This window comes from Ambystoma mexicanum, chromosome 8 (genome assembly GCF_040938575.1).
Source record: "Ambystoma mexicanum isolate Mex_15411 chromosome 8, UKY_AmexF1_1, whole genome shotgun sequence".
NCBI lineage: Eukaryota > Metazoa > Chordata > Amphibia > Caudata > Ambystomatidae > Ambystoma > Ambystoma mexicanum.
The window spans coordinates 645,195,697-645,211,887 of record NC_090929.1 but is presented as its reverse complement, the minus strand read 5'-3'; the positions used below and the strand labels follow the sequence as shown (position 1 = coordinate 645,211,887).

Genomic DNA, 16,191 nt, shown 5'->3' with positions numbered 1-16,191 from the left:
TAATGTTGCTTCTATTAGGCCTTCCGATAGACTGTCTTGCCCATTTCAATCTTTGATCTCTTTCAAGATGGCTCCTATAGGCAATAAGGATGCCACGCCTCCTTTTTACACTGTCAATCATAGCCCTGATTCAGTTTCTTTCTGCATACAGAGGAATGGTACTCAGTCAATGGGTGATTTTTTTAAAGGTTGCGCCAACGTTGCGAATTTGACTGGTGAGGACAGACCTTTGTATGTAGGCAAATCTGTCTAGTTTGTTTGCAGTAATGTAGCATTTCCATGGTTGCCCAGGGATTGGCAGGGAACTTGTCACTTAGGAATCCTGTTACCAGGAGTATTTATAGCCAGTACTGTAGAGATTTCGAAGGCTCGTCCACAGTGGGACGAGAAGGGTGACACTTCAGCACAAGTTCTGGGAGACATAGCTAAATCCTTTGTGCCATTTTGGGGACAAATAATGAATTCTGAAGATATCAGGAGACTAGCGAGAGTACTGGAGAGGACCATCAACCGGACCACTGACATACTCTATAATATGACTCTAGAACAGAAAGCAATAAGGTTAGTAGCACTTCAGAACCGGATGGCATTAGATGTCATCCTGGCTGAATGTGGAGGGGTATGTAAATTAGTGGGGTCCGCTTGCTGTGTTTCCCAGCCAGATTCCTCCCCAACTATCTTCAAGGCAATACAGAATCTGCATGTCCTAAGTTCAGAAGTGCATGTTCCCGAGGGAAACTGGGATCTTAGCGCCTGGTTCTGGGACTTCTTGCGATCTTGGGGATGGAAGCTACTTTCGGTCTTGCTGATCATTTTAGGAACTATGCTGTTTCTTTGTTGTTGTATACAATGTCTTCCTGGTATATGTTCAATGCTAGGGGGATGTTGCGCACAGGCGATGGGTACGTTAGGACGCAAGGCATACGCCCCAGAGAAGAACTCCAATGAATGCGTGCTGAAAGAAATATTAGTAACTGATTTTATGGCAATTGACATCTCCGATAGTAACTCAGGGTGTATGGACATTGAGACGTGGAGTTACTCGTAAAGTGGCTAGAATAAGTATAGCGCTTGGCTTAGGCTAAAAGGAGGGTTTGTCGAACAGGAAATCATATCGTGCCTCCTTTATTGTATATATTGGCCTAAGCCCAGTCGCTCTGCGAAGACATCCGCGTTGCAAGGTTCTGACCTTAGATCAATTGCGCCGCCATTTTGGGTTCATCCGCCATTTTGATTCTGGCTCCAAAGTCACCCTGTGTTCTAAAATAGTGGACAGTGTTCTTCGTTTTGTAAACTAGGCCGTCTTGACCTCTGTATATGAGTTAATGCTTAAACTGCCCGTAGGCCAAATGTTAGGGTCATGTACTGAGACCTTGTATTTCATTGACCTGTTGATAGAGGATTACCTGTGCCAACGATACTAATCCGCAAACATATATTAAGCAGAATATTGTTCGAACATTGAATGTGAACACTTGTTTAACTATATTGTATAAGATATGTACGAAGGCTTAATGTTGAATCCAAAGACACACTGTTGCTATTGTAACCTATTGGAGTATGTATTAAGGATAATCCATAAATGTATAGATGCATAAATTAGGAACGAACTCGGCATGAACCCCTAGCCCGAGAAATGGTTAACCTGCAAATGGGCTGGACAGCACGTTTAGAATTGTATAAAAGGTACGAACATTCTGATCTACAGCCCCACTCGCTTCACACACTGAATAGGGCTGGTATTCGCTGTGTTGTACTGAGGGCCTGATAGCTATCTGTTGGTTTGTCCTTTGAAAACTGTTCAGTTACTTTGAATAAAGATCTGTGTATCTTCATAGCCTGTGTTTGGTGTATTTCCTTTTGAGGGTACTGAGACCCAATATTTTCTTTTGCTTTTACAAAGTAACCCAGAAGAATTCCCCAAAATGTACGCTGCAGTGCTGTTCACCTGTTCTGAAATATGCATTCCCTCTCCTCTACGCTTGAAAATAATTGACTCATTTCAGACACTCCTCATTGTAAAAGTAATCTGGATTCTTGACTGCTATTCTGTGCTCACTCTTCTGGTTTTCATAGAAGCATTCTACTTAAACTATTTGAGGTTTCTGCATTTTCTACAAATGGGTTTGCACTCTTTCTTAAAAACAAATTGTAGACCATTGCACCGCACACAGGAGTATTTGGTGGTGATGGTGCCATTGTTGGTTTATGACAGCTGTGATGATGTCCCCTGCCTGACTCTTGGGGTGTGGGTGTGTGTGTGTGTGAGAGTGGGTGACCATCTTGTCTGTGGTTGACATGGGGAATATCCCCTGATCATCAACCCAACACCCGGGGACAGGGTGTAGAGGTGCATCACATGAACCATGGCAAAGCATCTGTCCTTATAAATAAGGTGGCAACTGAAAAGAGATACAATGTGGGCAACATACAAAATGTGGGCGCTTTACTACAGGCTCGCACTGGAAAAAACCATGATGTTCTATGTAGGGGAAATGTATACATTCAACAGTGATAACCCTTCTTACCAACATGATGAGGGGGAAATTATTAATTCCTTTGTCGGAAGGATCTGCTGCCAGTGTGCACCAGCTCTGGCAGGCTGGCATGGAGCTCCAGCATTTCCCATTCATGCCCAGAATACAGACTGAAAGCAAAACGGCAGATCGGCATCAAATAACTTATGACCGGGGAATCCCGGATAGCACTGTTCCTCCATCCATGACACCTGAGTTGAAACCAGTATTCAAACCTAACCAGTCATGCACAGGGAACGAAGATCACATACACGTGCACGCCCTCATGGGGAGCCGTGCATGTGGGGGGGGGGGGGGCAGGAGGCCCTTTATTAGGAAGATCCGGGTGACATTGCTATGAGAGTTTTGAGAAGGAGATGTGCATTTGAAGAAGGCTGGAGAGTAGAGAGGCAGGAGAGGAGGTGGAGAAAGGAAACCAGGCTGGCAAAAGGAGGAAAAGAGTAGGTGAGTAAGAGAATAAGAGGTCTGGGGAAAGGAGGGGCAGAGGAGTTAGAGTTAAGAGTGAGATCAGAGGAGGAGGTGTCAAAAGTAGGAGAAGAGGAGGTGGAGGGGAGAATAGGGAGGCTAGTGAAAGGGCGATTAGAGTAGGAGGAGGAGAGCTTAAGGAGGCTTACAAGAAAGTGAGAGTGAATTGGGCACAGATAGTTCTAGGATCTTGGAACAGGATGTTGATAGGAACCCTATCTGTGGCCTATCAGTCCTACGAGCCTGCTTTGGCACTTTCAAGACTTCTTGACTACCTGTAACCTGCTGGGGCACAAGGAAGACTTAACCTGGCTGGAGACCATGCACTCATCAAACCCGACCAGTGAAAGGGTAAGAGTTTTGCAAAAGAACATACCAGGACTGAGAGTGATGCTGGGAGAGACCCAGCAGAGACTTTGTTTTGAGATACATTTTTTTGGGGAGGCCGATCTTTGACATCCTCTTGGAAAAAGTTGACATTCTGATCCAAAGCATGGTTTATACAACGTTTTGTCCCCATTGTAGGTTATTTCCTAAAATGTGTTTGGAAAACCTAGAGACTTTTTTCCCAGTTGAAAATAGAACTGTTCCATTTTGCCCCTCAAAGACATTTTGGTTTTGCATTGCATCACATTGATACCCCTTGCCCTACATGAGCTACCCAGCGATAATTCACTTGCCACCAACTGGGAGAAAGACCAATTTCGCAAACTTGAGTTAAATATTTAGAAATAAACGAAGTTTTGCCAGAACACCCCACCAGGATAGAGGGGTCCAGGATAGGGATACCCTTGCTAAGAGAAACATTTATTTTAGTGTCAAGGTTGTTTGTTTACCTTCCCCTGCACACCCCAACATTGTTGAAATAGAGTGAATAAAAGTTGACCTGTAGAACCTAAGCTTGCGTCATGTACGTGTTTATCCCCCCAGTGCTTTGTGACACAGCACAGCCAGGGCGTGTGAAGTAGTCCATCCTACAGGGCACCAGAGCACAGGAAATGCTTCTTCACTGACAGTCAAAGGTGCACTAAACACGTCGAATTACTATGAGCTATTCACTCTACTACATGAATGATGATGGCGAGTATGTCTTTGATGCAACACATGTACTTTACTCAGGAACAAGAGAGCTTATGTTGTGCAAAGGATTTATTAAAGTATCGGAACACATGGCTCATGATGGAAAAATCAAGTTACAGGACAATTTCGGGAGGGTTGGAGTGAGAGACTGGACCAGTGTGAGAAGCAGATCAAGTGTTGAGAGGATTGTAGAGGGGGATAGCGTGAGAGAGTAAGTGGTAAAGTCAAAAGAACAGGGATATTAACCTTAGAAGACCAGACTGATGAATGATTGACGTCCACAGCATGACTTAGCGAACTGAATCATCCCACAGAACTACCTGGCAGGAGGCAAGTGTCCATGTGTCAGTTACAAAACACTGATTGGCTTTTTTTCCTGAACCAGAAAGGTGACTATTCATGGTTCAGATAGTCACGGGTTGCCATTTCCATCCTCCGAGACTTGGACTCAGAAGTGCCTTCCTCCTGTTAGGCAGCAGGTTTTGTGAGTGACCTGAAGAATATGTTGGCTAGGTTAGGGGATGGAAGCATTCTGGGGGGTGCGACTGAGGCATCACAAGCCAGTATCATGCTTTTAGGGGTTAGTAGAGGCAGCCAGGTTTGTATTCACAGCCTCCAACCTGGCTGTGAGTTTAGGGACCAACTCAACACAGGAGAGGGGCTACTTTGACAGGTTGATATAGAGTGTTGGTGTGGGGGTAACAGATGTCTCTGTACAGTAGCTCCTACCGTTACTATACTGGGTGGCCCACCGCCAGGATCAAGGGCCATTTTATTGTGCATGGAGACAGCAAGGGTTTCGACCTTTTGTATTCGAGTGAATTATATTTTCGGAGCCTCCCTCCCCCACTCCCTGGGCCCCAAGTGTTGAGAGAAAAAAAAAACATTTGCCAAGGGTCCCCTGGGACCTTGGAAGCAGGACCCCTTGCTCCAATTGGTTTGTATATCTACAACTTGTGACAAAACAAAGCCGCTTTGTTTTATATATATATATATATATATATATATATATATATATCTACCCCATGGGCACTCTCAAAAGGTTAATTAACCCATGATGTGTGGTAGAGTTCGGAAGGTTAAAGATTTGCTTGTGCATTTGCCACTGATGGACTGTAGTTTATTTTTGCTTCCGTTGAGTGCCAACATATTTCCTTGGCATCCATTTTAGTGGTCAGTTATGGTTTTGTTTTTGGTGATTCATTGGTAGAGTTATATATCATCAGCACAGGACTAGACTATGAGGTTTAGGATGCTGATGATTGCCGGGAGGGTGGAGGAGGGTCAGACGTGAATGTTAAAGAATGAGGGATTCCTAGGAGAACGCTACATTACACATGATGACAGTCCCACATGACTTTAACTGTTGAGAAAAGACAGACAAGAAAGACGTGAAACCAAGGAATGTGTGGATTTACCACTCGAGAACCCATCTACTTCTAAGGTGCCATGGATCATATTCTTTTCTGAGTCAGAGAGATGGCTCTCTAGGACAAGGACCATTGGGAGGGTGGTGCAAAGAGAGAGCAAAAGCGAGATAGACCATTGTTAAGTAAAACCAGCACCGAATTAATGGAAAAAGAAGGCAAGGTAATGGTGCAGCATATCAAGGAGAAGGAGAAAGCACTCAGACGGGAAGGCCTTGGAGGGAGGTTGTTCCAGCAAAATGAACAAGCTCAGCAGGGAGAGAAGGAGAGGCTTCACAAGACACATGCAAGCAGGAGGCAGTGGTTAGTGATCACATGTTCAGGAAGCGAGAGATCAGGGCTGGGAGAGAAGTGTTTGTGCCTGTCAGAAGATGCTGATACTGCAGCCTGATATTGGAGACTGTTCTATTCTTCCTGGCCAGCACCTGCGTTCAGCCGTTGCATCCCAAAGGCTTGATCGTGATCTGGCCTCATTAGTAGAGCATCACGATGTCTATCCATCTAAGGATGTTTGCCACTCTGGTGTAGACTCCGGGGAGCTCTGTGGCGCAGCTGTAGCCCCATGACGTAATTCCTTCCAGCCTCCCATCGCATATCAAGGGTCCCCCAGAATCTCCCTGGGAAAGAAGAGGCATTGTAAGAACAAGGCTGTCCTTCAAGCAGTGCTAAGTACCAGTTGTGTGTTGAATGTAGCCTACCTTGCATGAGTCCTTGCCCTCTTGGCCAGCGCAAAGCATGTTCAGAGTTATGCCCCCTCTGTATTTCGAGTTGCACATAGCTTGAGGCACAACAGGAACATCAACCCCTTCAAGCACGTCTGAAAGTGTGAAGCTGTAGGCGTTCGTAACACCCCAACCGTAGGTTGAACATGTGATAGCGTTCATTGCTCTTCCAATAACAGGCAGTGTGACTGGTCTCACCGCAGCCGTTAGTGTGACTCTAGCATTTAACTGTAAAAGAAATGAACAAGAATACAATAATTACGAGCATTATGTGACACAGAGGACAAGCAAAACACCAGTATTATGGATGCAGCAAACACTAGAATCGATGAATGGGATACGCACAGTATATCTGGCTACCACCAGCATACAACTTGAACCAGACTACAACATACAGAATATCTAAATTTGTATCAGTACAGCATGGGACAAGCTCCACCATATATTAGAAGTCAAACACCAGAATCTTGTGTGAGGCAAACATCCGTATATAGTTCTAAGCAGACATCAGTATATAGCATGTGTAAACATCAGCATACAATATGGAGAAAGCACCAGTATATACTTTACCATGATGGAAACACCCGAATATATCGGGGGCAAATAACAGAAGATCCCACAAAGCAAACACCAGAAAGAAAATTATGTCAATATCAGATATCAGGGGAAAAATGGAAACATCTAACATGGTGCAAATTCCTACATGTAGAACAAAACAAAGACCATCATGGGGAGAATATCAGCAAACTGGTATAGAACAGCCAACAAAATACAAGAAGAAGCAAACACCAAAGGGCATACAAAAGCATAGAAGTTGTGAAAATATTAAGGAATGTCATGGAGTCTCTTATTATGCGTCACTCTTTATTACAGCAGCAAGAAAGTGCAAACTGCATGCAGCAATTGCTCCTTAAGTGTTTGCAGTCAGCAGTGAAAGGCTGTATCTACACTGCATTTGGAGCATTGGATTACTTGGAATCCACTGGTTTGGACTGGGGAAGGGCTGTGCTGGGCAAGGAGACCTTGCTGGTGTGGAGGACATTTAAACTCAAATGCTGCGTGTCAGCGCACGCATCAAATAAAGTGCTCACTGGCCGTCAGTTTTGAGTGTTTAGCCCAAAGATAAGGTAAGGCAGGTTTGTTGTATCTGCTTTCATAGCAGTAAACTGTAGGGGATAGGGCTGCTCAGCAGGCATGACATCAAAGCGCAAAACGAAAAACAGCTTCTATAATTAGTGCAAGAAAAGCTCTAGGGCTGTGGCCATTAGGAATGAGTTCCAGTCTGCTAAGTCTTCTCCCAGTAACTAACATCCAGATGCATCCTATTTCTGAAAATATGATGAAGTCGGCCGCCCCATTGAATGGGAAAATATGAGCGTATTTTCAACCAGAGAACTCCGTCAAAAAACTTGCACAGAATGTGGACTGTAAGACTATAATAACTGCCTCATCACGAGTTTGGCGGTAACCCTTAAATGCGGCAGTAATGGTATTACTGCCGCATTTAAGGGTCTGCCAAATCACGGGCTTGGTGGATTTACCCCCAGCTCTGAGCTTGGGCAAATCTGCTGCGATTTTGCCGATTTTCGCTGCTATTACTGCCGGCAGTAACAGCGGCGAACATTCCCCATTGGGCCCAATGGGGAATAGGAAATTCCCGATTGAGCCCATTGGGGAATGGGGACTTACCGTTCCCCCAAATCCATGATCCGGTGCTAATAGCACCGGTGGGGTTTGGCGGTAGGGCTAATAGTCCCGGCGGTAATACCACCAGTGTTAGCGCCCAGCTCGTGATGAGGCCATTTTAAGTGTACAAAATAGTTTTGCACATCTCTTGCTCAATCAAATAGTCACACATGTGGTGCTTGAAAGGCACAAAAATCAGCTACCCCCTGAATATCTCATTGTTGCTCAATGAGCTCATGCAGAGCATTGACTGCAGGGACATTCGGATAATGATGGGGTCAGGCTAAGCACCTCGCCGGCACTGTTTTTGGAAAATTATGATGCTGAAGAGTTAACTGCTGTGAACAATTGTTCTATTGAATTGCAAACGTCTATATCCACACTTCAGTTGGCATCTAAAATCCTGTTGCAGTTGTGTGGCAAAATGTACGAAGATGATGCATCTGTTCATGGTGACATATTACACCGATTAGACTTATGGGCCTAGACAACGTCTACCTCTGGCTTTTCTAATACTAAACCCTTGAGTAATGGTTAACAACCAGAAAATACTAGGATGGCAGGAACCAAAATGGCGAGGGAGTAATTATTGCTGCTATTGAAGAGAGTGCTGACTCCTCTAAAATTGGTTTCAGCAGGAAACAGAGGCAGAAGATAAAACAGAAAAATGTAATTAAAGCCTAAAACGGCTGCATTGGGGTACACCCAAAACTCGCCTGTGGAGGAGTTAGTTTCAGTGGCTACTTCCATAAAAAGAGCCAAGAAAAAAGCCATTAGGAAAAAGAAGAGAGACAAAAACGACGGGCAAATTGACGAGCTGAGTTTTGAAAGGGCATGAGGACAGCAGCAATTCCCAGAAGGAGAAAGAGTCTGAGTTGGATACTGGGTTGGAGTTAGACACTAGCTGTGGAATCACTGTGGAAAGATGCTCAACACAGGATCAATCAAATGCCCAGTTGGTATTGGAGAAGATTTTGCCGCACTTACAACAGGGACTGATAAGAAATCTGGCCTCCCTGTTGCATTGATTGATCCTAAATCCTTCATGGTGCCCGGTCTATAACAGCAGAGCCTAGCTAATGAACTGCTCTGTTTTTCTGAAGTTGATTCCGCCTTTTAGAATGAAATGACTTGGAATTCATAGATGATTGAAGAGTCTACGGTGAATACAACGCGAGTGCATTGTGTCTATGCGGAAATAGCAGAGATAATAGTCACACAATGCCACATTTCTTAAACTGGCTTTGATTTTACCAGTTGTGAAAAGGCAAATAAACAGAGATATAGAGAAGCCTGCCAAACAGAGATTACCATCTCAACAAGTAAATTGTCTTGCACAGGAGCCAGTTGATTTCATAAATAATCAGCAAGGGTGGGATTGGCTATCTAAGTTCTAAACATCTATTCCCATGACCAGCCCATTCTCACTTGGGACACTTGTGGGCATTATCATTTATTAACTCCTTCTGGCTCTAACAAAGTACTTAAAGGGAATCATACATTTATGCTGCAAGAATGTTGGTTGACCTCTCAGCTGGTCAAGGACGGTTATCACATTTCCCAAAACGTAGCGTTAAAAAGCGCCTTTCAGGCTGCCCTTATGGTGGCCTTGTTAATGGTGTCAGAAGCACAACACATGTGTGTTGTGTTCCTGTGCCCTAACAGGAGAAAAACATTTAGCAGTAGAAATGTATGTTGGAAAAGTGAGTAAAGTCTGTAGGTTACTGTCATTGAATGTATATGACCCACTTGGTGGCAAATTCACAGATGGTATATTTGAAAGCATTGTTAATATCTTCATAAATTGGTATCACAATGAGAATTATTTGATCTTTCTTGCCGGTGACCTGAACATGTACTGCCAAGATGTAAATGTTTTGGAAGATTGTCGTTGGGTAGTGGCCAAATGTGAGTTGCTCCAAGCTGGGTCTAACAGGCAGGGTAGATTATGGTCCCAATTTATGAATAAATGAGGCTCATTCGTGTTGAATAAGTGGACCATGGGCGATGTGCCAGGTGGGTACTCTTGGCACTGTGGGAATAAACAGGCCACATTGATTATTTTTATTGTAACAGTTCCCTGGTTAATCGGGTGATAAAATTGGATACTATTGATAGCAGTGCAAGTGATCATAGGGCTAAAACCTTACAGGTTTGTCTGAACAAAAACAGCCGGGTTGCTGCTACTCTCGCGGTGGCACGGCTAATCATAGTGTAAACAGGATCAGCTAGGCCGTTAGAAATGTGGACAAAATTGGTAGGTTTTTCGAAAAGATTGTGTCGAAAGTGCCCTTGCTATTAAGAAGATAAGAAGCAGGTACTCAAACTAGATAAAACGTCATACATTTTCCATCAAGAATGCCTGATGACAAAAAATGAAACAGGTAGTAGCAGGGGGAAATACCAAGTGTATTTGGTAAACTCTCGGGCCCTTAAAGTAAATCCTGCTAAAAGTACTGTGAATTCTATCCCTGAAAATACTGGAAGAAACATATCATTGATACTTATCATAGTGGAAATGAACTGGCCTCCCGGGGTGATCACGGCATGGTGGGACCTTTTGAACTTAATAGTGATAGCATAGATATTGAGCTATGGATAACGACACTTAAAGGTTCCAGAGCTCCTGGCCCAAATGGACTTGCTAATTGAAATGATCCACGATACAACTTGGAAGATAGGATTGTTTATAGGAGTTTATTCATATGCCCACTGGCTCACCAGTACAACTCTTCAACTGCCTTTCCCTTCTGCATTTTTCTCCTTGTATTCCATACTCCACATTGCACATTCCATGCTTACCTCAGCATGGAATGTGAAGTGTGAAGCATGAAATACTACACATATCCCTTTCTTATATTAACAATACCAAATTTCACACAGCATTTTAAACATTAGATAACAGCTGGTTTGACATTGGTGGATGGAAGAAAACACTGCATTCATCCTACTGATGATTGATGAAACAATACAATTCAAAATTCATATTGTCATATGTACATTCCTTGATGATTAACCATTTCCCTTAAGCTATATCTAACTCACAGAGGGCCTGATTCACAGAACGTTTTCCTATGGGATTGCGCCATTATAAAACGCTTCTGTGAATAAGGCCCACAGTCTCTTAGGTATGAAGGTTTACCACACACACACGTTTTGTGCAAGCTGAACACGTCCCTTCTCTACCTCTCTCTTCCTCCCTAGATCTGAGACACATTTCTCTTTTTATGTTTTGTCCTGTGGTGCTCATGCTATTATGTTTACTATTCACACATCTGAATACTCTGTTAACATTCCACACTCTGCCGCCTGAGACCCTAACTGCTCCATTAAACATTTCGAGAACTTCCATAGACTCAGTCCAATCAACACCTCTTCCTGCTCAAATGTGTAGAAGCTTTTCTACTAACCCAGTCACCTTCCTTAACACAGCATTAGTTTCTGCTTTTCTAATGTCAAAACACATTTTATTGTTTATTTGTCTCTTGATAATATTCTCCTTGACCATATTAAAGTCAATGGGCCTCATTATGACTGAGGCGCTAGCCATGCTGGTAAATACTGGCACGGCTGCCGCTGGAGTCATGAAATTACCGCCACCCGGTAATGGGGATCGACCGGGAAATCCCAGCCCCGGCAGACCCAGTAATTCCTCTTTGCCGGGTACCAGTAATAATTACTCCCCATTCCCATTGAGCCCTATAGCGCTATGGGGCTCAATGGGAATGGGGAGGTCAGATGCACCGGCACCATTCGTGAATTCGAGCAGACCTCGTAGTCTGCCGGTCAGGTAACAACAGTACCGGCAAGCTTATCAGTACCATTCTTACCAGACCGGCAACCTTATAATGAGGCCTAATGTCTTTCTGGCATGCTCTGCCCAACCATGGAGGACAACCTCTGGTATTGGGTTTTCTTCCCCTCAACATTTCAAAAGGAGAGACTCCTGTAGTGGCAGGAGGTGTTCTTCTATGTGCCACTACTGTGTCCTCCACTGCCTTCCTCTAATCTCCATTCTCTGAAATGGCACTTTTGATGCTATTCTTGATGACCCTATTAAATCTCTCAACAATTCCATGAGTCTCTGGATGATAAATTGAGCTAGTTTTATGCTCTATGCCATTTTCCTTAAGAAATGTTTCCATTTCTCAGACACAAGTGGAACTCCATTATCTGTTATCATAGTCATGGGATAACCCTCTCTCTTAAAAATGTCTTCCAAAAATGTAATCATATCTTTAGAACATATATTTTGTACCCATGCAATCTCCACCCATCTAGATAGCATATCTATTAATAGAATACAAAATCATACAGTCCCTTGACTCCTCACAGGTCCCACGATGTCTAAACCTACACGCTCTCATGGTACGGACGGAATAGAGATTACTGTCATGGGTTGAACTCTTGTGATGCAACCCTTTGCAGAATCTTCACAATTGTAAAAGTCCCTGATTAGTCTCTGTACCTGCAAGTCCATTCCGGGTCAACAGTAATTTTGTCTTATGAGTTGTTTAATTTTTGTAATTTCTTTGTGTCCCTCATGTGCTATCTCTAGAATTTTTTTACTTACATTTATGGGTGTATATATTTCGTCCCCTCTCAAAATCATGCCTTTGTTTATTAGCAATTCATCCAGAACATGTCTAACTGCATCTGGCATAGTCCCTTTCCTAATTTCACCACTTTTAATGCCCTGTTCCAGACATTCCTTGACATTCTTGAGTACTTCATCTGCCAACATTGCTTCTTCCCACTCTCCCTCAGACACAATTTCTTGGTAAACACTTAACATTTGATCCTCTTCACTCTCATCATCATCATCACCTTCAACAACATTGGTCAGTCGTGACAAACAGTCGGCTGTTTTGTTTCTCACTCCAGGTACATCTTCTATTTCCCAGTTGTAATCTTGCATCCTTGCAACTTACGTATTCTTGAAGATACTTTGTCTAAGCCTTTGTCATCAATATTTCTCTCAGCGGTTTGTGATCTGACCTGAGTACAAATTGTATACACACCTGAAGGTTTGGTGTGCCCACGGTGAAGAGTAGCAGACTCGGGCACACATATAAAATTGAAAAATACAAAAAAGGTAGTACTGCTACTGGGAAAGGCTCCACCCGATTTTGTCATTAAATGAAACAAAACATATTTATCGGGGAACCTTTGCCGAATTTACTAATGGACTGTATCCCAAGATTGGTAGCCCATGAAATTGTCCAGGAAGAAAAAACAGGGGGCTGTGGATGTGAATTAATTGTATTGAATAAAAAGCATTAAAGTTTTCTTGTAAACATGTCACAATATAGGCAAAATTCAAAAAATACAAACCAAATAATATATTTGTGTCATAATCAAAACTACATTGAACATATTGTAGTCCTTCAAATGGTGTATTTTGAAAAGGAAATGAAAAAACAACACAACGTAAGACTTAAAAATTAGTGTTTTGAAGAAAAACTAGAACATAGCATGAAGCATGTTAGAAACGCATATATATTCTAAATGTACATGTAACTAAACACATATATGAATTGATCAAAAGACCTCTGTTCTTAGAAAATGCCCAGATCCAAACTATCTGGTGCATAGACTATTTCTACCTTGCATCCTTCATAGAAAGTTCTATATAATTGCAGTAGTCTTTAATCTGCCTATTCTAATAGATTATACCGGGAACAGAAATGGTCCTGATAGCTGTATGCCCCAAAGGAAGGGACGGAACATATCAATCGTCCATGTAATTGCTCGAAGCTCTTTCTTTATCGTAGAATAGTTGTGATCTGCCTCACTTAAAACCCTAGATGCAAAAGCAATGGGAAACTCTTTCCGTTCATCTATTTGAGACAATATTGCCCCAAGACCATGATTGCTTGCATCTGTTGTGAGGATACTTTTCTTCTTGGGGTTAAAACTTTTCAAAGTCGGCGCATTGTTTAAGGCTACTTTTATTTCTTCAAATTCATGTTTCACATTTTTCATCCCACTGAAACCTCACACCTTTCTTCACAAGTTTCCTCATGCAAAATGTTTTATCAGTCAATTCAGGAATAAACCTGGTGCAGTATTCAGCCATTCCTAGAAAGAATATTACCTTTTCCTTGTTATTGGAACTGGGACAATTTAAAATGGTGTTCACTAAATCTGTCTTTGGTCTAATACCTTGCTCCGATATTTCATGCCCTAAGTATTGCATGTTGGACTTATTGAACTTACATTTTTCTTTGCTGAGTGTTACACCAGCTTCCCTGAAGGTGTCTAAGACACTCCGAAGCCTAGGATTTTGTTGCTCCTGAGTCTTGCCATATACCAACATGTCATCTTGGAAACACAATACCCCTTCCATGTGATGAAACAATTGGTACATTATGCGTTGAAATATAGCTGCTGCTGATACAAGACCAAAAGGCATGTGTTTGCATTGAAACAGACCTTCAGGGTTAATAAAGGCAGTTACATTCTCAGATAATATGCAATACAATTTGGTGGTAAGCAGATTTTAAATCCAAGGTGCTCGTTACTCTTGCACCATTAATTGTGCCTAACATCTCTGTTATGTTAGCTAAGGGATGACTGTCTGATATTATGCATTGGTTTACACATCTGAAATCTATACACAATCTAAGCTTTCCATTGGGTTTGTGAACAATGACTAATGGTGAGACCCATTCAGAGGACTCAACTCTTTCTATCACACCTTGTGCCTCCATTTTCTCAAGTCCCTCCTTCACAGTAGCGCTAATGGCTAAAGGTATCGGTCTTACTTTTTGCCCAACTGGAACAGCATTGGTTTCCATGCAAATTCTATGCCTAAAACTTTTTAGGTTGACTAATTCCTCTCGAAACACGGACAGATGGTCAAATAGTTGAGATTATTCATCATGATCTACAGCGTAAACTGCCTCCTCAGCATTGGGGTCGAGTTTAATCTTGAGTCTTTTTTGATGTGACCAACTCAGTAGTGGATATGTTCCTTTGCTGGAAATATAGATTTTTCCCTTTGCTGATCTGTCTTTAAATAGCATGGTAGACCAGAACCAACCTTCTAAGTTGATGGGTTTGCCGCCATAAGCTACTGGTTTGACATCTACTTCATTTAACACAATATCTTTCCCCATTTCGGCTTCAAAAATTGATCTGGGTGCAAGGTATACTTGGATCCAGAGTCTATTACCATGTCCATTTTTATACTGCCGATTTCTATAGTTGACATGGGTTTCTCAACATCAGCGTCTTCATCATCTACATCGTTTATTTTACCATCGATGACAAAGGTGCATTCTTCCAACTCTTCACACAACTTGTCAACCCAGTCAATGTTCTCAGCCTTTCATACAACAGTTAACAAGGTGACTCTTTTTGTTGCACGTCTTGCATAATGCCCTAATACCAGGACATTTGTTACTAATGGCTAGATGATATAAGTTGTTGCAATGAAAACATCTTCTTCTTTCATTCCTCTCTTTGAATCTTGTTCCTCTTTTCTTTGTCATGTTTTTTCTTCTAACTCCTTGTTTCTTCCTAGTCGAAGAGTTGTATCCCATCCTTGTCGCCACTGAAATGATCCAAGATACAACTTGGAAGGTAGGATTGGTTATAGGAGTTTATTAATATGCCCAGCTGCTCATCAGTACAACTCTTAAACTGCCTTTCCCTTTTGAATTTTTCTTCATGTATTCCATACTCCACATTCTACATTCCATGCTTACCTCAGCATGGAATGTGAAGTGTGAAGCATGAAATACTATACCGATGTCATGTTAAAAGAACACCCTGAAATATGGGCTTCTATCCTGTTTGTTTAATTTAAGGAGGTATGTGCAGAAGGTATCATCCCATTGTCTTGGAGATGCTCGATACTAACTCGGGTATTTAAAAAAGGCATTAGGACATCACCCTTGAATTAGCATTTACTATCTATGCTAGACATGACTAGCAAAATATTTGTGACTCTGTTTTTGCGTGAACTCCAAAAGTGGGTTGACCTGAAGACAATATTTGGAATATTTCAAACAGAGGTGGCTTGGCAAACTCCAAATATATATCGCTTCCTGATGCACTTATTTGTGAGACACGGCTGAAAGACAAACCTCCTTTTTATGTGCTCTACAAAGATCTGAAGGTGGCCTTTGGCACTTTGACCGTTTAAAATTGTAGTCTAAATTGATGGGTGATGGCATACCTGCATGACTTGTATGGATTCTCATATAATTGCACGATGGAACACAGGTACAGGTACAGCTGGTTGGGGGGCCATCATGGGCCCTATCT

At 42.4% G+C, this 16,191-nt stretch overlaps 1 protein-coding gene across 1 annotated transcript in view; it reads right to left on the bottom strand.

The window, feature by feature from the left end:
• Positions 1-4,133: 4,133 nt before the first annotated feature.
• The window catches only part of LOC138472361 (trypsin-3-like), a 192,989-nt gene continuing 180,931 nt past the window's right edge, over positions 4,134-16,191 (bottom strand). The window contains exons 6-7 of the mRNA XM_069610497.1: positions 6,208-6,459; positions 4,134-6,126 (exon numbers count right to left, since the gene is read on the bottom strand). Of these exons, the coding sequence (XP_069466598.1) occupies positions 5,983-6,126; positions 6,208-6,459 (396 nt within the window). The 3' untranslated portion in view covers positions 4,134-5,982. The remainder of the gene's footprint in view (positions 6,127-6,207; positions 6,460-16,191) is intronic.